At 39.1% G+C, this 23320-nt stretch overlaps 1 protein-coding gene across 1 annotated transcript; it reads left to right on the top strand.

Annotated features, from left to right (window-relative positions):
• The first annotated feature begins 17949 nt into the window (after positions 1-17949).
• LOC129831675 (extracellular calcium-sensing receptor-like) lies at positions 17950-22558 on the top strand. Its single transcript, XM_055895036.1, has 7 exons — positions 17950-18161; positions 18523-18817; positions 19430-19719; positions 19950-20245; positions 20432-20652; positions 21029-21374; positions 21642-22558. Exons 1-7 carry the CDS (start codon positions 18103-18105, stop codon positions 22556-22558), a joined length of 2424 nt encoding a protein of 807 aa, XP_055751011.1. The 5' UTR covers positions 17950-18102.
• The last annotated feature ends 762 nt before the right edge of the window (positions 22559-23320 follow it).

Below are 23320 nucleotides of genomic sequence, written 5' to 3' on the forward strand. Positions count from 1 at the left end.
GAAATGATTGAGGGGAAAAAACATTGTAACGTTCAGTTATATGGTTTATCTTACAGTTTGGTAGGACTACTCTGACAGAGATGACCAACAATTTAACAGGTAATCATTGGTATCATTGTAACTATTAACATGACAAAGGTTCACTTTAGATATTCCAACGTTATGAGAGATTGTTCAAATCTAGAGTGTTAAAATCTAATTTGACCTGCTAAATGATGGGATTAGCAGTAGCCTACAGAGTGGAACCACTTCCATGTTGTTGGAGAAAAGCTTTATTGCTATATAAATTGATATAACATTGAAGTGCATGTGTTCAATTGATATTGTAATTCATAGTACGTATTATAATAATATAATAAACATTTGCACACACAGTTGAAGTCGGAAGTTTACAAACACTTAGGTTGGAGTCATTAAAAATAGTTTTTTAACAACTCCACACATTTCTTGTTAACTTCTTGCGACTATAGGGGGTGCTGTTTCAAATTAGCATAATTGTCTCTACAGATGAAACGGCTTCCTACTCAATTCTTGATCGTACAATATGCCTATTATTGTTATTATTGGATAGAAAACAGTCTCTAGTTTCTATAGCCGTTTGAATTATGTCTCTGAGTGGAACAGAACTCGTTCTACAGCGAAATCCAAGACAGGTTTTGCGAAGGTCTGAGAGCGAAGCTCTGATCTCAGTACAGTTTAAAGGTGTGTGTATATCCTATGGAACGACACGAACTGCACCCGCCTTCCCCTGGATGTCAGTAACCAATGAGAAGTGGAATGGGCTTCCTGCGTAGCTCTCAGAGGTTATAAAACACCAAGGAGTGAGGTACGCCATCTTTTCGACGTTGAACTTTACGCAGAGAGAGAAAAATCTAACTTAGCGGTTGCATTAATAACTAATGCATCTTTCATTTCATGGCCAACCTGTATTTTTTTTGTCAAGTTTATGAATAGTTTTCGATAAAAATAGTTGTATTATCATGATGCTGCCGGGCAGATTGCTTGAGTAGTTGGACAGTATTTCCATTGTGTAAGCACGATTTGTGCCGCTAAAAATATGCACATTTTCGATCAAACTGTATATGTATGTTGTAATGTGATGTTACAGGAGTGTCATCTGAAGAATTCTGAGAAGGTTAGTGAAAAAATTTATATATTTTGGCGATGTTTACGTTATCGCTCTCTTTGGCTAGAATCTGTGAAGGTTTTCTTCCAGGGGTAAAGGAGAGGACCAAAATGCAGCGTAGCCAGTGCTCAACATGTTTAATTAAACAATAACCATGAACACTTAATAAATAACAAAATAACAAACCGTGAAAACCGAGACAGTCCTATCTGGTGCAGAACAAACACTGAGACAGGAAACAAACACCCACAAAACACCAGTGAAACCCTGGCTGCCTTAGTATGACTCTCAATCAGAGACAAACGATACACACCTGTCTCTAATTGAGAATCATACCAGGCCGAACACAAAACCCCACATAGAAATAGAAAACATAGACTGCCCACCCAACACTCACGCCCTGACCAATAAAGACATATAAAACAAGAGAAAACAGGTCAGGAACGTGACAGAATCAAAGCAATGGTAACGTTTGCATATGTGGTATGCTAATATAACGATTTATTGTGTTTTCGCTGTAAGACACTTAGAAAATCTGAAATATTGTCTGTATTCACAGGATCTGTGTCTTTCGATTAGTGTATGCTGTGTATTTTTACGAAATGTTTGATGATTAGTAAGTAGGTAAACACGTTGCTCTATGTAGTTATTCTAGTCCATTTGTGACGGTGGGTGCAATTGTAACCTATGACATCTACCTGAAATATGCACATTTTTCTAATAAAACCTATCCTATACCATAAATATGTTATCAGACTGTCATCTGAGGAGGTTTTTTCTTGGTTAGTGGCTATCAATATCTTAGTTTAGCTGAATTGGTGATAGCTACTGGTGTTGAGAGAAAATGGTGGACAAGAAAAATTGTGATTTTTGCTAACGTGTTTAGCTAATAGATTTACATATTGTGTCTTCCCTGTAAAACATTTTAAAAATCGGAAATGGTGGCTTTATTCACAGGATCTGTATCTTTCATTAGGTGTCTTGGACTTGTGATTTAATGATATTTAGATGCTACTATTTAATTGTGACACTATGCTAGCGATGCTAATCAGTGTGGGGGGGGGTGGGTGCTCCCGGACCCGGGGTAGGTGCTCGGTAGAGGTTAACAAATTATAGTTTTGGCAAGTCTGTTAGGACATCTACAAGTCAATTTTCCAACAATTGTTTACAGACAGATTATTTCACTTACAACTCACTGTTTCACACTTCCAGTGGGTGAGATGTTTACATACACTAAGTTCACTGTGCCTATAAATAGTGTCATGACTTTGCCGTCTTTGGATACAGCGAGCACCATCCCCCTACCTCTCTCTCTCTCTCCTACACCCGGGCTGCTGTGGTCAGAGAGCTTGTAAATTCCTAGAGAAGATTCTTCCTCATGGCCAGACAGTATAGAGAGAGAGTGAGGTTCATAGAGAGAACAAAGGAATTTCTTCCAGCTCACAGAACTGGAGAACGGAACAACATTCATGTTCTGGAGAATGTATAAAAGATCGGTGAAGTAACTAGCTACAAACTGGTCCATTTGGTACAATTTTGTAAAACTCATGAGAGACAATACAGCCACATTACCATAACCCTGTTTATACAAGAGTCTCAGTTATGAGGCTTACATCTAATTGTTGTATAAAATGAATGAGTAAAGATGAAACTATTGGTGAAATGATGTAATGTTATTTTAGATTGATTAACTTCTTTGGGGTAGGGGGCAGTATTTTCTTGTCCGGATGAAAACCATGCCCAGAGTAAACTGCCTGCTACTCAGCCCCAGATACTAAGATATGCATATAATTAGTAGATTTGGATAGAAAACACTCTGAAGTTTCTAAAACTGTTTGAAGGACGTCTGTGAGTATAACAGAACTCATATGGCAGGCTAAAACCTGAGAAAAAATCCAACCAGAAAGTGGAAAATCTGAGGTTTTTAGTTTTTCAACTCTTTGCTTATCCAAGATACAATGGAAATGGGGTCATGTTACACTTCCTAAGGCTTCCACTAGATGTCAACAGTCTTTAGAACCTTGTTTGATGCTTCTACTATGAAGTGGGGGCGAATGAGAGGGGATGAGTAAGATCTGCCATGAGCTGATCATGCGCTGAACATGCGCTTTCATGTAAGAGTTAGCTTGAGTTCCATTGCATTTCTGAAGACAAATGAATTCTCCGGTTGGAACATTATTGAAGATTTATGTTAAAAACATCCTAAATATTGATTCTATACTTCGTTTGACATATTTCTACGGACTGTAATATGACTTTTCGTCTGAACTTTTGCCTGGACCTGCCCGCGCGTAGAAAGTTTAGATTGTGTGCTGAAAGCACGAACAACAAGGAGGAATTTGGACATAAATGATGGACATTATCGAACAAAACAAGCATTTATTGTGGAACTGGGATTCCTGGGAGTGCATTCTCATGAAGATCATCAAAGGTAAGTGAATATTTATAATGCTCTTTCTGACTTCTGTTGACTCCAACATGGCGGGTACCTGTATGGGTGGATTTGTCATCTGAGCGCTGTACTCAGATTATTGCATGGTTTGCTTTTTTCGCAAAGTTATTTTGAAATCTGACACAGCGGTTACATTAAGGAGAAGTGGATCTAAAATACCATGTATAACACTTGTATTTTCATCAACATTTATGATGACTATTCCTGTAAATTGATGTGACTCTCTGCAAAATCACCGGATGTTTTGGAACTACTGAACATAACGCGCCAATGTAAACTCAGATTTTATGATATAAATATGAACTTTACCGAACAAAACATACATGTATTGTGTAACATGAAGTCCTATGAGTGTCATCTGATGAAGATCATCAAAGGTTAGTGATTAATGTTATCTATATTTCTGCTTTTTGTGACTCCTCTCTTTGGCTGGATAAATGGCTGTGTTTTTCTGTGACTTGGCTCTGACCTAACATAATCGTTTGGTTTGCTTTCGCCCTAAAGCCTTTTTGAAATCGCACACTGTGGCTGGATTTACAACACGTGTATCTTTAACTTCTTGACGCTAGGGACCAGATTATTTTTTTTATTTTTATAACGTTCCCAACGTAAACAGACTATTTCTCGGGCCCAGATCGTAGAATATGCATATAAGATTACAGATTAGGATAGAAAACACTCCAAAGTTTCCAAAACTGTCAAATTATTGTCTGTGAGTATAACAAAACTGATTCTGATGGGCGAAAACGTGAGTTTTTTTTATCTCTATTCTGTAGCATGCCCCTCCTCCATTTAAAGGTGTATCAACCAGATTCTCCAAAGGCTTCCTCAGTCTGTGACCAGGCTTTAGACATAGTTTCAGGCTTTTATTTTGAAAAATGAGAGAGATTTTTCAAAACGAGTCAGGTGTCCTTTGATTAGTTACTGCGCGCAAGAGGGGTAGCTCAACATTTTCTTTCTCTCTTTTATTGAGTAGGTTACCGTCCGGTTGAAATATTATCGATTATGTAGGTTAACAACAACCTGAGGATTGATTATAAAAAACGTTTGACATGTTTCTACGACCATTCCGGATACTTTTTTGAATTTGTCTGCCTTTCAGGAACGGAACGAGACTGTGGTTTTCTGAACTTAACGCGCAATCCAAATTGCGTTTTTTTGTTATAAAACTAATATTTATCGAACAAAAAGAAAATTTATTGTGTAACTGGGAGTCTCGTGAGTGCAAACGTCCGAAGATTATCAAAGGTAAGCGATTAATTTGATTGCTTTTCTGACTTTCGTGACCAATGTAATATAAGGCTAACTGTTCTAGCATTGACTGATACACTCACAAACGCTTGGATTGCTTTCGCTGTAAAGCATATTTTCAAAATCTGACATGATAGGTGGATTAACAACAACCTAAGCTATGTTTTGGTATATTTCACTTGTGTTTCCATGATTATAAATATTTTTAGGATTATTTTTGAATTTGGCGCTCTGCAATTCAGTGGTTGTTTAGGAAAATGATCCCGGTAACGGAATCCGTAGCACCAAGAGGTTAATCTCTAGGAGACAGAACTCGTCTTCTTCCTCAGAAGTATGACGCCAGCGTGGTCCCACATGGTGTTTTTTTTTTTTTTTTTTTTTTTTTTTTTTTTTTTTTAGGGGTGGATCAGCTTAGTATTGCGGAAAGAATGTTGCTTCCAATGTAATTGTCTGCATCATTTCCATTCCCCCATATTTTTTGGGGTAAATATATATATCCATACACGTATGCATACATATACACATATATACATACACATACCTATATAGACATACATACTTTTTTAAAGAATATGCCTTTATTATTATTCCCCGCGACCCTACCACCAATCCCCCAATTGGAGTAAACTTATAAACACTTCTGCTTTTACCTTCAATTTCTACATCTTATACCTATCTTACAGACACAGTCCACTTTACAATAGTTCTCTCTTATTTGTTCTTAGTCCTTCCTCTATTTCTGTTGTCCATCCAATTTTATTTCCACTTGTAACTGTGCTATTTCACAAAAGCTCCGCACCTATACACATTTCACAGATCCCGTATGCCCTATATTGTTTATCTTGTTATTAGTCCCACCCTTCAGCTCCACCCAACCCCTCCCATCTATCTTCCAACATCATCCATTTCGGATTTCTATTTGCCATACATTTCTCAACTGTGCTGTGATGCTTCACAAAAGACCTGAACCTTCCTATTCTCATAGCTTCTACAGATTGTAAATTAAAAATAAACATCTTTGCCAAAATAATTATTATATTATTGATTGATTGACTATGGCTTTTCAAATCCCCCAGTATTGCTATCTGTAGCGTTAGTTTTAGGCAAATGTTGCAATTCTTCAGCCATTCCTGGACCTGTGACCAAAAACGAGCTACATATGGACAATACCAAAATAAATGATCTAATGACTCTGCCTCCTCACAACAGAATCTGCAGAGCTGGGAAGATTGTATACCCCATATATATAACATTCTATTAGTTGCAAGAATTTTGTACAGTAATTTATATTGAAAAATTCGAAGTTTTGAATCCGGCGTTGTTTTGCGTATCAATTCATAAACCATGTGCCATGGAATGGGTACATCGAAAATCTCTTCCCAACTATTTTGCAATTTGTATGGCACAGCTGTTAGTTTTTTGGTCCTTAAATGAAATTGGTATATGTTTTTATTTATCACACTTTTCTTTAACCATTTTTGTTCTTTAATACAGGGCCGACATACAAGTTCCTTACTTTTTTCCCCTTCTACTTGCCTCTTCCATTTTTGTGGTAATGCTGCAATTAATTGGTTGTAATTTTGGGTAGAGCAGACTTTTCCATATGTCTGTGTTAGCTGCATGTGTGACATAACTCCACCAGTCCTATTTATGATATCATTCACAAAAATTATACCTTTTTTAAACATTTCTTCGATAAATACAGTTTTTTTATCAATTATTATATTTGAATTTAACCACAATATTTGTTGTACTATTTGTTCCGTCCTTTCAGGTGGATTAAACTGAAATTGCAACCAACTTTCTAAGGCTTGTTTAAAGAATAAGGATATTTTGGAGATCATTTCCTTTTCAAACAACCGAAAATGAGCAGGTGTAATCTGAATAAAGGGAAAAAGGCCCTTCTTGAACATAGGATGAGACATTCGTACCAGTTTACTAGAGAACCAGTTTGGATTTAAGTATAACTTTTGTATGACCGATGCCTTTAGTGAGAGGTCTAATGCTTTAATATTTAATAATTTCTGCCCTCCGAATTCATATTCGTTATATAAATAGGCCCTTTTAATTTTATCTGGCTTGCCGTTCCAAATAAAATTGAATATTTTTTGTTCATATAATTTAAAAAACAGGTCACTAGGTGTAGGCAAAACCATAAGCAAATAGGTAAACTGTGATATGACTAAAGAGTTAATTAGGGTGATTTTTCCACAAATAGACAGGTATTTTCCTTTCCATGGTAGCAAGATCTTATCTATTTTTGCTAACTTTCTATAAAAATTTATTGGAGTGAGATCATTTCTTTCTTTTGGGATTTTTATACCGAGTATGTCCACATCTCCGTCAGACCATTTAATTGGTAAACTACATGGCAATATAAAATGTGTATTTTTTAGTGATCCAATACGTAATATGGTACATTTATCATAATTTGGTTTTAATCCAGAGAGGATAGCAAAGGTATCTAGATCCTCTATGAGGCCGTGGAGAGACTCTAGTTGTGGTTTTAAAAGAAAACATGAATCATCAGCGTACAATGACACCTTAGTTTTTAAGCCATGGATTTCTAATCCTTTAATATTAATGTTTGATCTAATTTTAACAGCTAACATTTCGATGGCAATAATAAATAGATATGCCGATAGTGGACAACCTTGTTTTACTCCTCTAGATAGTTTAAAACTTTCTGAGATGAAGCCATTATTTACTATTTTACACCTAGGGTTACTATACATAATTTTAACCCATTTTATAAGAGATTCCCCAAAATTGAAATATTCTAGGCATTTATATATAAACTCCAGTCGTACTTTATCAAAAGCCTTTTCAAAATCAGCTATGAAAACCAGGCCTGGTGTCCCCGATATCTCATAGTGTTCTATTGTTTCCAGTACTTGCCTTATATTATCTCCAATGTATCGTCCATGTAAAAAACCTGTCTGATTAGGATGAATAATATCTGACAAAACTTTTTTTATTCTATGCGCCAAGCATTTTGCTAGGATTTTTGCATCACAACACTGAAGTGTAAGAGGTCTCCAATTTTTTAATTGGACTGGATCTTTATATATACCACTTGGGTCCTGTTTCAGTAATAACGATATCAGACCTTCTTGTTGTGTGTCTGATAATCTACCATTTATATAGGAGTGGTTAAAACAAGTTAATAATGGTCCTTTGAGTATATCAAAAAACGTTTTGTATACTTCCACTGGTATGCCATCCAGCCCTGGAGTTTTCCCATCTTTAGAGGCCCCAATTGCAACAAGCAGTTCCTCCTCTGTAATTTGGCCTTCACATGAGTCTTTCTGTTCAGATGTTAATTTTACATTATTAATAGGAAAAAAATCCATACAATTAGTTTCAGTTAGTGGAGATGGAGGACCCTGAAACTAAAACATATTCTTAAAGTACTTTACTTCCTCTTTCAAAATATCATTTGGTGAATCATGCGTGACTCCATCATTTGTCACAAGTTTTAATACATTTTTTTTGGTAGCATTTCTATATTGAAGATTGAAAAAGAATTTGGTGCATTTTTCCCCATATTCCATCCAGTTCGCTTTATTTTTATAATATATTACACTGGATCTTTCTTGAATAAGTTCCTCCATTTCTTTTTGTTTTTCCTCTAAATTATTCTGTGCCTCTATGGTACCGTTTTTATTGCTATCTAACTGTACTGTTAGTCCTTCAATTTCCTTTGTTAATATGGACTCTTTTGATCTAAATTGCTTTTGTTTTATAGATGAGTACTGAATTGCATGGCCTCTAAAGGCACACTTAAAAGTGTCCCATACAATAAGGGGATCTGCTGTACCTATGTTATGTCTGAAAAAGTCAGTTATAAAATCTTCTGTCCTAGTTCTAAACAATTTATCATCTAGTAGACTTTGATTAAATTTCCAATATCCTCGCCCACGTGGAAATTCTGTAAGAGAAATATATATGCCAATTATGTGATGATCCGACCGCATTCTATCCCCTATCAACACTTTTTTAACTTTTGGTGCCAGAGAGAATGGAATAAGAAAGTAGTCAAGACGACTAGCTTGATTCAGCCTCCGCCATGTATATCTCACTAAATCAGGGTATTTAAGTCTCCATATATCCACTAATTCCAATATATCCATGACATTCATGATTTCCTTAAGTGCCTGAGGGTGATAATTTGTAGTGTGATTTCCTTTCCGGTCTATAGAGCTATTTAAGACCGTATTAAAATCTCCCATTATAATAATAGAGTCTAGTGTTGCTTGTAGAGTTGATAAGTTCTTATATATATTTTCAAAGAAGCTTGGATCATCATTATTCGGACCGTATAGGTTAACAAGCCATATTTGTTTATTGTCCAATAACATATTTAAAATAATCCATCTACCTTGAGGATCTGTTTGGACATTTTGCACATTTGGATCAAAATTATTGTTAATTAAGATCATCACCCCTTTTGAATTTCTTTGCCCATGGGAGAAATATATTTTGCCCACCCAGTTCTTTTTCCACAAAACTTCATCTAAAACTGTTGAATGGGTTTCCTGTAAACAATAAATATTATAATCCTTCTCTTTTAGCCAGGTAAATACTGATCGTCTTTTCTTATTATCTGCTAAGCCATTACAATTGTAACTGGCTATACTTATTTCACCACTTACCATGAGACACACCTTTCATTCTTTTAATCAGAATATATTTTTGTAAACGTACTATTAAAAAGTAACATAATGATTGAGTGTCTATATAGTTGTACCATGATATTTGCATTTCTACTAAGTAAACCTCCAATTGGTCCCTACTATTCCACCCGCTAAAAGGCCTCATCTCGAGATGGCTTGTCATCCCAATGCCCGGCAGACCACCCTCGACCCCCTGTATCCCATAGCCATGAACCGACTGGGATCCATTCTTTGAAAAGAGCATACAGTTCCATTTACCGAATTGAAGTAAATCAATTGCCATATGCATTTCCATTGCCGTCACCTCGATTTGTATTATATATAGCTGTGGATCATCCTCTATTGTACCTTACATCTTTTACTTCTTCTTTCGCAACAGTTGTGGGATACACACATACACACTCAGCCCTTACCCCCACACAACCATAAGCTCACTTTCTCAACAGTTGCACCATCCCAGAGCCCAACTCAAGATGGGTCATGATTTCCAAATGCCATTGCAGCTGCATGAGAAGGCCTGCAAGACCGCGCAAAAAAATAAGCAAAAATTGAAATTTATTTACCATTGTCATATCCTAGATAATGGCCGTCAAATGTACACCCTATTCCTGAAAAAAACACCCACAATACGGCCACCAGTCATGACCATGTCCCCACGCATCTCCATGCAGTCCGACCTTGATTCTGTGCCACCAGGGCCACAATAATATACCCCCTCTCTGAATGTCCGAGTGTGACCCCCTCCCCATGGGTTACTGCAGCTAGTGTTGCCAGCACTGCCACTGCCTGGGTGGGGGTACCCCACCGGAATCCCCACCGGCTAGGTACAAGGTCGTCAAGGTTCTCATTAGCAGCTTTGAGAAATTCCTTGTATATTTTCCTCTCCCTTTAGGGGGCTTTGGCTTTGCAGGACCAACCCTGCCAAGCAGGCTCAGAATCTTGAGGGGGCAGTGCTGCTCTTGGTCTCTGACCTCATTTTAGCTGCATATAGACCGCTTACAGCGAGCACATAAAACAGTTAGGGACTTCTCCTTAATATCTGGGTCATTCAGGTGGGTGTCTAGGGTATAGGGCCATAGACAGTACCATTAAAATAGGATAATAATTAGATATAATTTATTAAGATAAAAAAAAATGTAGTTTTCCATGATAGGACAATAAATAAATAAGACGTATAATTCATTATAAAAGTATATCCATCATCTGAACAACATTGAAAGCCCTCTCATACCCGGCTCACAGCAATACATTGGCTCTGGGATATGCAACCATTTCATTACTCACTCACTCAACTTTCCAAACATAACAAATAAGATAAAAAATAAAATAAACACAAACCATACCATCCACACATACTGTGCCTTCTGTTTACTTAGTTTTTATCTTCACTGTGTAAAAATAGTGCTTGTGTGTTCAATTAGTTATATGTGAAGATTTATAAAAAAGCTATATTTTTTGTTGTATTGTTACAATCAGTAACCGGGCTTGAATTGTGTTTATTTTCCTCGTCTATGAGAATTTTGTAAATTTTAAAATAACCATGGAGTAGTCTTTGTGTCTCTGAACAACTGGTTATCAATATATAGTTTATCAACGACGAGAGCTACTCGTTTCGCTTTTAATCTGTTTTCTTTGAAAATTGGATACAGAACTTTGCGCCGTTCTGCAATTTCTTTCGGAAACTGATCATTCATGCCAATTTTGGTCCCAGCAAGTCTTTTACCTAGGCTTTTAACCATTATTTTATCTTTAAATGAAGCAAATTTTGCAACGATTGGGCGTTCGTACCTCTGCCCTCTCTGTCCGAAGCGGTGAACACGTTCAAGTTGGATTTTGTCGACAACTTCGCATGGAATCTGAAGCGCTGTATGGAGGAACTCTCTAACTATAGATTCAGGAACTTCTCCTTCTTTTTCTTGGATACCTGTAAGTACCAAATTCTCTCTCATGGATCTAGTTTGAATCTCCAGTAAGGCTTCCTTCAGAACGATGTTCTCTTTTTTAATTCCATTCATTTCGGTTTGAATCTTATTGACTGTCCCTTTTAGCGCGTGTGTTTCCTTCTCCAATGTCGCAGCTTTTTCATCACTCATCTCTAGGCTTGCCTTTAACTCTTTTATATCCTTACTAAGTAATTCAAGTAAACCCAGTTTGTCATTTATTGATTTTAACAGATCAGTTTCGACCTTTACCATTCCCGGTGGTGAGAATATTAAATCGTCAGTATCTGTCGAAGAATCTCGCTTGCGTTTTGTAAACGGTTCCCCTGTCTTATTCTCCGTCATGTTTGGTTGTTGTCTGTGTTCGTAATATTTGTCGATAAATGTCTCTAGTCTTAGGATTTGTTTTGTGTTATTATCCAGATTGAAGGTTTATCACTCACCAGATTATGTAGTGCTAATATTTTAGTCTATTTAGCAGATATTTCGAATATTATGTTTTATCTTGAGGTGCTCTACATAACTTCGTTCAGTCCGCCATTACCTTTACTTTCTAACTGTCCCACATGGTGTTTCCACTTTTGTGCTATTGTTTGTACAGATGAACGTGGTACCTTCAGGCGTTTGGAAATTGCTCCCAAGGATGAACCAGACTTGTGGAGGTCTACAAGTTTTTTTCTGAGGTCATGGCCGATTTCATTTGATTTTCCCATGATGTCAAACAAAGAGGCACTGAGTTTGAAGGTAGGCCTTGAAATACATCAACAGGTACACCTCCAATTGACTCAAATGATGTCAATCAGCCTATCAGAAGCTTCTAAAGCCATGACATATTTTTCTGGAATTTTCCAAGCTATTGTCGTGTCTTTGGCATCATTATTACTGAAGACTAATTTTTATCAAACAACTCTCTGTACTTATTATTACACAATTAAACAAATTAATCATGTAACTGTAATTAACTAGGAAGTCGGTGCACCAAGGAAAATATTCAGATTACAAAGTTATTATTTTCCTAACATAACTTTCAGATATTTTAATATCTGATCAATTAGTCTTCAAATTAATGAATTATTCATTACCTCACATTAGTCTCATTCCAAACGTCGTAAATTGTTGATTGTCTGCACGAACACAGTCTTCACTACGAGTCATCCGTACATCAGTTGTATTAAATCCTTTATTTACTAACTAAGTAATTGACAGAAATACATAAACAAACAGTAGATAGTTACAAGGAAATGATAGCGGAGTTTCCCTAGTGGGAGAAACCGGTATCGCGGCTTGATGAACAAAAGGGAAGGCGAGGGTCGGTTGCGATAACACACTACAAAGTTGATAATTATAACAATTGAAATGCTAATCCTTTGCACATGAATGCTCACTCATTCGGGAATAATTTCAATCAATACATATATTTACGCTCAGTGTGTCGTCGGGATCTCTGTTGAAAAGTTTGTTTCTGTTGGAGAGTTTGTCCGTCCTCTCTCTCTCTCTGCCATGTTTGGAATTGATAGTTCAGAGTAACGTTCAGCAATGTCGTTATAGAATAGATGTTTCGGCGGTTGTCGGTCTTCGCGTTCAATGATACCAAATTCCTAGCTGCAGACTAGTAATTAGTATCAAAGATTTGTTCTTATTCTGTCGGTATCGATAGTCTACGAGTTTAACCACGTAGTCTGGTTAACTTCTTTGGGAAAGTGGGGTAGTATTGAGTAACTTGGAGAATAAGGAAGAATAAGGTGCCCAGAGTAAACTGCTTGTTACCCAGGGCCAGAAGCTATGATATGCATATAATTAGTAGATTTGGATAGAAAATACTCTAAAGTTTCCAAAACTGTTAAAATAATGTCTGTGAGTATAACAGAACTCATATGGCAGGCGAAAACCTGAGACAAATCCAACCAGGAAGTGGGAAATCTGAGATTTGTAGATTAATTTAAGTGATTGTCTATCCAATATGCTGTGTCTATGGGGGCAGATTTCACTTCCCAAGGCTTCCAGCAGATGTCAACAGTCTTTAAAAAGTTGTTTGAGGCTTTTATTGAGGAAGGGGGTCGAATAAGAGCTGTTTCAACAAGTGGACTAGGCTTAGGCCAATGAGTTGTTTACACCGCGGTCACGCCGGCGCGCCGTTCCTTCTTTTTCCTCTGTAATGAATACGCTATTGTCCCGTTGGAATATTATTGAAGGATTATTATTAACCTGTCTAGGATCAGCGTGGCGCTAGCGGCACACCCCCCCCCCCCCACTGAAAAACCAGTGCCGCGAAATTCAAAAAAAATATTTTTTTTAAATATTTAACTTTCACAAATTAAAGTCCAATACAGCTAATGAAAGACACAGATCTTGTGAATCCAGTCAACATGTCCGATTTTTTAAATGTTTTACAGGGAAGACACAATATGTAAAGATGTACATCTATTACCTAAAAACACATTAGCATAATCCACCATCTTTTATTTGTCCACCAACACCAGTAGCCATCACCAATTCGGCTAAACTAAGATATTTATAGCCCCTAACCAACAAAAAAACTCATTAGATGACAGTCTGATAACATATTTATGGTATGGGATAGGTTTTGTTAGAAAAAAGTGCATATTTCAGGTAGATGGCATAGGTTACAATTGCACCCACCGTCACAAATGGAATAGAAAAACTACTTAGAGCAACGTGTTTACCTACTTACTAATCATCAAACATTTCGTAAAAATACACAGCATACACGAATCGAAAGACACAGATCCTGTGAATACAGACAATATTTCAGATTTTCTAAGTGTCTTACAGCGAAAACACAATAAATCGTTATATTAGCGTAGCACATAGCACATAGCAGCCCAGCATTGATTCTAGCCAAAGTGAGCGATAAAAGTCAACATCGCCAAAAGATATTAATTTTTTCACTAACCTTCTCAGAATTCTTCCGATGACACTCCTGTAACATCATATTACACATTCCATATAGAGTTTGATCGCAAATGTTTATATTTAGCCACCAAAATCATGGTTAGACAATGTGAAATGTAGACAAGCTGGTAAAGAAAAAGTCCTTGCGCCACTTAGACAGTGATCTACTCTTATACATAAATACTCATAAACGTGACTAAAAAATATAGGGTGGACAGGGATTGATAGACAATTTAATTCTTAATACAATTGCGGAATAACATTTTTTAATTTATCCTTACTTTTCAATACAGTTTGCGCCTAGCGAAGCTACGTCATAAAACATGGCGTCCTAAGCCACTAAAATGTTTCGACAGAAACACGATTTATCATAATAAAAATGTCCTACCTTGAGCTGTTCTTCCATCAGTATCTTGGGCAAAGGATCCTTTCTTGAGAGCAATCGTCTTTTGGTGGAAAGCTGTCCTCTTGCCATGTGGAAATGCCTACTGCGTTCGGGATGAACTGAAAAGCGTGCCCAACTATTCACATCGTTGCAAAAATAAATGTCCCAAAATCGCACTAAACGGATATAAATTGCTATAAAACGCTTTAAATTAACTACCTTATGATGTTATTAACTCCCATAACGAGTAGAAACATGACCCGAGTAATATTACCCCCTTCACTAATGCTTGGAACAGGAGCGGGCCGGTGTCCTCTAGGCGCATGACGCAGCTCCAAAAGAATGACTAGCTTCACGTTTTTTTCATTTGTGGGGCCTGTGAACGCGCAATCGACCCCATTGGAATCGTCATCACGTAAAGGCATCCAGGGGAAGACGTAAGAAGTGTCCGTATAGTCATAGCAATATCAGTGCCGTTTTAACTGACTTCAGAACAGTGGCCAACATTTCTGAAATCTGAATCCATGTCAGGGAAATTGCTGTAGAATGGGCTCTGTTCCACTTAGAGACAAAATTTCAACTCCTATAGAAACTATAGACTGTTTTCCATCCAATAATAATAATAATATGCATATTGTACGATCAAGGATTTTGTGGGAAGCCGTTTCAAAAATTACCAAATTAGCATAAATAGTCTAAACAGCGCCCCCATCCCCAACAGGTTTTAAAAGACCCTAAGGATTGATTGTAAACATCGTTTGACATGTTTCTACAAACTGTAAAGGAACTCTTTTGACTTTTCGTCGGGAATTTGCGCTCGCGCATTGTGCCTTTGGAATAGTGAACTAAACGCGCAAACAAAACAGAGGTATGTGGACATAAATATGGACCGAAATCGAACAAAATGAACATTTCTTGGGGAAATTGGAGTCCTGGGTGTGCATTCTGATGAAGATCAGCAAAAGTAAGGGAAGATTTATAATGCTATTTCTGACTTTTGTTGACTCCACAATTTGGCGGGTAACTGTATGGCTTGCTTTGGTGGCTGAACGCTGCACTCAGATTATTGAATTTTGTGCTTTTGCCATAAAGCTTTTTTGAAATCTGACACAGCGGTTGCATTAAGAACAAGTTTATCTTTAATTCTATGTAAAACATGTATCTCTCATCAAAGTTTATGATGAGTGTTTCTGTTATTTGATGTGGCTCTCTGCAATTTCTCCGTATGTTTTTGGATATAAATATGAACTTTATTGAACAAAACATACATGTATTGTGTAACATTGAGTCCTGGGAGTGTCATCTGATGAAGATCGTCAAAGGTTAGTGATTCATTTTATCTATATTTCTGTTTTTTGTGACACCTCTCTTTGGTTGGAAAATGGCTGAATGCTTTCTGTGACTAGTTTCTGACCTAACATAATGATACCTTCTTATGGCTGCAGTCCTGGTAACGGGACCGATATGACAACAGCCAGTCCAAGTGCAGGGCGCCAAATTCAAAAACCAGAAATGTCATAATTAAAATTCCTCAGACATTCATGTGTCTTATATCATTTTAAAGGTAATCTTGTTGTTAATCCCACCAACGTGTCCGATTTCAAATAGGCTTTTCAGCGAAAGCACTACCAATGATTATGTTAGGTCACTACAAAACCACAATAATCACAGCCATTTTTTCCCAGCTAAAGATAGCTTCACAAAAACCAGAATAGAGACAAAATGAATCACTAAACTTCAATTATTTTCATCAGATGACACTCATAGGACTTCATGTTACACAATACATGCATGTTTTGTTTGATTAAATTCATATTTATATAAAAGAAATCTGAGTTTACATTGAGGCTACAAGATTCACTAAATGCAAAAACATCAAGTGACTTTGCATAGCCCATCGTTTCAACAGAAATACTCATCATAAATATAGATGATAATACAACAGCCAGTGAAACTGCAGGGCTCCAAATTCAAAACAACAGAAATCCCATAATTAATATTCCTCAAACATACATGTATTTTACACCATTTTAACATACTTTGGTGCGAAAAGTGCAAATCAATCCCAGAACAACAGCAAAGAATCTTGTGAAGATGCTGGAGGAAACAAGTACGAAAGTATCTGTATCCACGGTAAAATGAGTCCTATGGTCGCAAATGGGTCTTCCAAATGGACAGTGACACCAAGCATACTTCAAAAGTTGTGGCTAAATTGGCCTAAGGACAACAAAGTCAAGGTATTGGAGTGGCCATCACAAAGCCCTGACCTCAACGCAATAGAACATTTGTGGGAAAAACTGAAAAAGCGTGAGCGAGGAGGCCGACAAACATGTTACACCAGCTCTGTCAGGAGGAATGGGCCAAAATTCACCCAACTTATTGTGGAAGGCTACCCAAAACGTTTGACCCAAGTCAACCAATTTAAAGACAATGCTACCAAATATTAATTGAGTGAATGTAAACTTCTGACCCACTTAAAGCTGAAAGAGGACTGGACTGCATTGGAAATATATGTGAGGCAACGGGCCAAATGGACTAGACTGTAGTGTAGATACTGTGTAGAGTCAGGGTGTCAAGAGGACTAGACTGTATTATAGATACTGTGTAGAGTCAGGGTGTCAAGAGGACTAGACTGTAGTATAGATACTGTGTAGAGTCAAGGTGTCAAGAGGACTAGACTGTAGTGTAGATCCTGTGTAGAGTCAGGGTGTCAAGAGGACTAGACTGTAAAGTACATGTAAGTGAGGCAAAGTGCCAAATGGACTAGACAGATGGGGAAATACCGTATAGAGCCAGCGTGCCAAGATGACTAGACAGTCAGGGAAATTTAAGAGAGGCTCATGGTTATTGTCTGTCTAATGTATGTTTATGTCTATCTAAAACATTACAGTCAACGTAGTTCTGATGCTGGTGTATATTCTCTCTATAGCTGAAAGAATCAGGACCTGACTGGGTGAGCAGAGCAGCCTCTAGCCCCTCCCTTCCTGGCATGGCCATACCCACAGTGTGGCCCCCAGAGGAATCCCCACAGAGGTACAGTGGGTATTTAAACCAGAGTAGAGAGGTAACCTGACCTATGTGGGTCTGTATTGCGCTGTATTAGGCCATACCTTCTACACATCAGGGGAATGAGGCTCTCTCCGGCTCCTGCTCTGGATTCAAGTCTGGCTGGAAGTCTGGTTCTACTACATCTAGCTGTGGTGGCTGGTGGGCTTGCCTTGCTCACGTCTGCCTCTACCGCTGCCTCTGCCTCTGGGCTGGAGTCTGTCAGATGCAGGCTCCAAGGCAGCCCTCGTCCTCCGGCGTTCTCCCAGGACGGGGACTTTGTCATCGGGGGTGTGTTCTCCATACACAACTACATGCACACTGTGGATCACAGCTACACCAGCATGCCTGAGCCCCTGCAGTGCACAGGGAGGTCAGTGAGCGCAAGAGGGAGCAGGGGACAGAACTGTGGCTGTGTGGGGAGACAGATAAATTGTGTTTTAAAGACACGGAGACAGTGTGTTTAAAGAAAGAATAACAGTGTGTTTAATGACAGAGAAACAGTGTGTTTGTGTCTGAGAGAGTAGATAAATCCTACTGTTACAAAAGGGCACATTTTCAAATGCAGAATATACTACAATGTCCTCAACTACCGATAACAAAAGTGTAGGCATGTAGACAGTGTGGAAAATAAGGCTAGATATTCAGATGTTTGGCCTCGTATAACCATGTATTCTATATGCTAGTTTACCATTTAGTCAAGTGGTGCTCACTCACCTATCTTCTATTTACAGTTTGGATTCCCGTGAGTTGCGCTTCTCGCGCGCCATGGTCTTCGCAGTTGAGGAGATAAACAACAGTACGGACCTTCTCCCGGGTGTCACACTTGGTTATCAAGTGCACGACTCTTGCACCTCGGTCCCTATGGCCGTGAAAGTGGCCTTCCAGCTGGCTAATGGCCTGGACCCAATGTTTGATACCGGAGAACAGTGCTCGGGGTCTCCTACAGTGACAGCTATCGTGGGCGAGTCTGGCTCCACGCCTACCATCAGCATGTTGCGCATCATCGGCCCTTTTGGCATTCCTCAGGTAAACTCCTGTGGAAGAAATCATTCAGATTCTTTTTAATTTACCGTATTCCTGCTGTATATTCTCCTCTTTTTCAGGAATGAGTTCAACTTTTAAGTTACTGTATTCCTGCTGTATATTCTCCTCTGTTTCAGGAATGATTTCAACTTTTAATTACCTGTATTCCAACTGTATTCTCCTCTCTTTCTGGAATATACATTTCTGTGTGTAGTTATGTGAAGAAAAGGCATTTGAACATAGACTGAGATCTATGAGTCTGGAGAACGTCTGGAGGCATTTTCACATGGTCTGAGGACAATCTGTCATAGGCTAGGTTGTTATGGGAGACTAGGGATTGTTGTCATACCTTTAACTCGTGTTATTCACGGCATCAGTGTGTCTTATAAAACTATTTTCAATATTTATAGAATGACCAGGTTAGAAATGGGTAGACATATGTATCCTTTTCAATCTGGCCTAATGAAAAACAATAAATTGGCTTATTATTATTAATGTATCCCTAACATCAAACCACACAGCTAAAGAAAAAAAGCAGGAAGTAGCCAATAACTGAGACTCGTTTGGCCGACATTATGTTCTTTCTCATGTTTTCGACTGTCTGTTTCTACCTAGGTGAGCCACTTTTCCACCTGTGCGTGTCTGAGTGATAAGAAACAGTATCCAACCTTCTTCAGAACCATCCCCAGTGATCAGTTCCAGGCTGCCGCTCTGGCCCACTTAATCAAGCACTTCGGCTGGACCTGGATTGGGGCGGTCCGTTCCGACTCTGACTACGGTAATAACGGGATGGCGGCTTTCCTACAGGCAGCACAAGAGGAAGGCATCTGTGTGGAGTATTCTGAAGCCTTCTCCCGTACCAACCCACTCAGCAGAGTGCAACGGGTGGCCGACGTGATCCGCAGGTGATCCGTGATTACTTGTGAACTTTTCATTCTCACAAATTCAAGTCTATATTTATAAAAAATTATATTGTTGTTAATTTCTCTATTTTCCAAAACCTGATCTGTGAGACCAACATGATTTACATATCGTAAGCTTGTCAAAAGTGTTGATTAATACTAATGTTTATTTTCACTTCACTGAGACAAACATGACCAGCATATTAAGCATATAATATAATCATGTTCCCCAGCTCCACAGCCCGGGTAGTGGTTGCATTCGCATCCTCTTGGGACATGAAAATCCTGCTGAGGGAGATGGAACGCCTCCCCTCTCCGCCACGCCAGTGGATCGGGAGTGAGTCCTGGGTCACTGACCCAGATACGCTGCGCTTCGGTCTGTGTGCCGGGGCCATCGGATTTGGCATCCAACGCTCTGTCATTCCCGGCCTCAGGGACTTCCTCCTGGACCTCTCCCCACAGAAGGTGTCCAACTCTCCCACGCTCACTGAGTTCTGGGAGGGAGCCTTTGGCTGTAGGCTGGAGATAGGTATCTATTTATATATCTATCTATCTATCCATCCATCCATCCATCCATCCATCCATCCATCCATCTATCCGTCTGTCTGTCTGTCTGTCTGTCTGTCTGTCTGTCTGTCTGTCTGTCTGTCTGCCTGCCTATCTGCCTGCCTGCCTGCCTGCCTGCCTGTCTCTCTGTCTGTCTGTCTGTCTGTAGGGACCTCTACAGTTGTTGGGGTTGAAGAGAAGGTGTGTGATGACAGTGAGGATATACAGCAGCTACAGGCCCCCTACACAGATACATCCCAGCTGCGTGTCACTAACATGGTGTATAAAGCTGTTTACGCCATAGCACACGCCATCCACAGCATCGTTTGTGAAGAGAGAGAAAACTCCAGTGTGAACTGTGACAAAAACCTCAATGTGAAGTCAACACAGGTGAATGACAAGTCCATAGTATAATTTCCGGATAAATATGTTTATTTAGACTACATGTACGAGGGCCTATGAGTTCCCATTATACTTTACAACGTCTTCTGAAGTAACACATCTGATAAATATGAGTTGAATTAATGTTATGTTTCTCTCTCTCAATCTCTCTTCCCTTCTCTCCATTTCTTTATTTCCATCTTTCTTCCCCTTTCTCCATCTCTCATCTCTCTTTTCCCCTCTCTCCATCTATCTCTCCATTTCTCTTCCCCTCACTCATCTCTCTCTTCACCTTATCTCCATCTCTCTACACCTCTCTCCATCTCTCTCATCCCCTCTCTCTCTCTCCCTCTCTCCCTCTCTCCCTTGACCTTCCAACCCCCAGGTCCTGGAGAGATTGAGGAGGGTGAACTTCTCTCGTAACGGGTACCAGGTGTCTTTCGATGCCAACGGGGACCCAGTGGCCACCTATGAGCTGGTCAACTGGCAGAGACGGGAGAGTGGGAAGATGGAGTTTGTGACAGTGGGGCTCTATGATGGGTCCCTGCCTCCTGACCAGAGGCTTCACATCGAGAGGGAAATCACCTGGGTAAAGAACAGTACACAAGTACCTGTGTCAGTGTGCAGTGAGAGCTGTCCCCCAGGCACTCGTAAGGCTGAACAGAAAGGAAAGCCTGTATGCTGTTATGACTGTATCCAATGTGCAGAGGGAGAAATAAGTAATAACACAGGTAGGACTATAGCGATAGTGTGGAAAAATGTGTTGTAATTTCTATCACGGTTTACTAAGTAGTGGTTTATTCATATTACCAGCACTACAAAGGTAGTGTCTGTCAATCATGTTCCTGTTCTTATTATCTCATTTAAGCTGCACATTAATTCAACATTCTGTATTGTAAACTGACAAAGTGCAGGATTGTGAGACATGTATTTGTAAATAAATAAAACCTGAATCCATTATTATTAACATTTGATGTCTGTTGCATTGTTCTGGTCAGATTCTTTAGACTGTCTGATCTGTCCCGAGGAGTACTGGCCCAACGCTGAGAGAGAGCGCTGTATCCTTAAGCCTGTGGAGTTCCTGTCCTTCCACGAGGTCCTCGGAATCATCCTGACCGCCTGCTCTGTGGGTGGGGCTTGTCTGGCCATCGCCACGGCAACTGTTTTCTACCGCCACCGAACTTCGGCCATCGTCAGGGCCAACAACTCTGAGCTGAGCTTCCTGCTGCTCTTCTCCTTGGCTATGTGTTTTCTGTGTTCTCTTACCTTCATAGGCCGGCCCTCTGAGTGGTCCTGTATGCTGCGTCACACAGCGTTTGGGATCACCTTCGTCCTCTGCATCTCTTGTGTTCTGGCGAAAACAATAGTGGTGTTGATGGCCTTCAGGGCTACACTTCCAGGCAGTAATGTCATAAAATGGTTTGGTCCTCCACAGCAGAGATTGACTGTAGTGTCCTTCACGTTTGTCCAGGCTTTGATATGCACTCTGTGGTTGGTCCTGTCCCCTCCCTTCCCCATTAAAAACCTCACTACCTACAAGGAAAAGATCATTCTAGAGTGTGATGTGGGGTCAGCTATTGGTTTCTGGGCTGTGTTGGGCTATATAGGACTGCTCTCTCTCTTGTGCTTTGTGCTGGCTTTTCTGGCTCGGAAGCTGCCTGATAACTTCAATGAGGCCAAATTCATCACCTTCAGCATGCTCATATTCTGTGCAGTCTGGATCACCTTTATCCCAGCTTATGTCAGCTCTCCTGGGAAGTTCACTGTAGCTGTGGAGATCTTTGCCATCATCACCTCTAGCTTTGGGTTGTTCTTTCTGTTATTTGTTCCTAAATGCTTCATTATTCTGTTCAGGCCGGAGAAGAACACCAAGAAACACCTTATGGCGAAGACATCCAATGATATACGTTATTAAGAAATGATTGAGGGGAAAAAACATTATAACATTCAGTTATATGGTTTATCATACAGTTAGGTAGGACTACTCTGACAGAGATGACCAACAATTTAGCAGCTAATCATTGGTAACATTGTAACTAGGAACATGACACAGGTTAACTTTAGATATTCCAATGTTATGAGAGATTGTTCAAATCTAGAGTGTTAAAATTATATTACTAATGCCCTAGATAATATAAAGTACTGTTCCGTCTTGTTCATAGATTTATCTAAAGCTTTTGACACTGTAGACCATGCGATACTTTTGGGTAAGCTGTCGTTAACAGGACTGGGATTGGATGCCTGTCGTTGGTTTCATGACTATCTAAAAGATTGAAGTCAGGCTGTTAGAGTCAACGCCATCCAGTCATAGCCATTGGAGTTTGTTAAAGGCGTCCCACAAGGTTCTATACTTGGTCCATTACTGTTCACTCTCTACATAAACAATATCGTGATGAATTAAGAAAGTGTCAAATTAATTTATATGCTGATGACACTGTCATGTACTCTATCGCTTCAACGGCTGAACAGGCATTATCACTATTGCAGACAGATTTTAAGATATTACAAGTGTATTTTATAGAGCTGAAACTTGTTTTAAATGCAAAAAAAACACATTTTTTGATTTTAATAGGGTCAAAAAGTTGGTTGAAAATACAATTGCACTTACAAGCTTAGATGGTTCTCAAATTAATCAGGTCTCTGCATATAAATACTTAGGGATATGGTTGGGTGATAA

The sequence above is a fragment of the Salvelinus fontinalis genome, chromosome 33 (assembly GCF_029448725.1).
Source record: "Salvelinus fontinalis isolate EN_2023a chromosome 33, ASM2944872v1, whole genome shotgun sequence".
NCBI classification, from domain to species: Eukaryota; Metazoa; Chordata; class Actinopteri; order Salmoniformes; family Salmonidae; genus Salvelinus; species Salvelinus fontinalis.

Bases quoted from the DNA above. Each gene is read 5' to 3' on its own strand.
- LOC129831675 (XM_055895036.1), top strand. From the start codon at position 18,103: ATGCACACTGTGGATCACAGCTACACCAGCATGCCTGAGCCCCTGCAG. The intron at 18,162-18,522 runs GTCAGTGAGCGC...TTCTATTTACAG, and splicing joins CCCCTGCAGTGCACAGGGAG to TTTGGATTCCCGTGAGTTGC. The intron at 18,818-19,429 runs GTAAACTCCTGT...GTTTCTACCTAG, and splicing joins GCCCTTTTGGCATTCCTCAG to GTGAGCCACTTTTCCACCTG.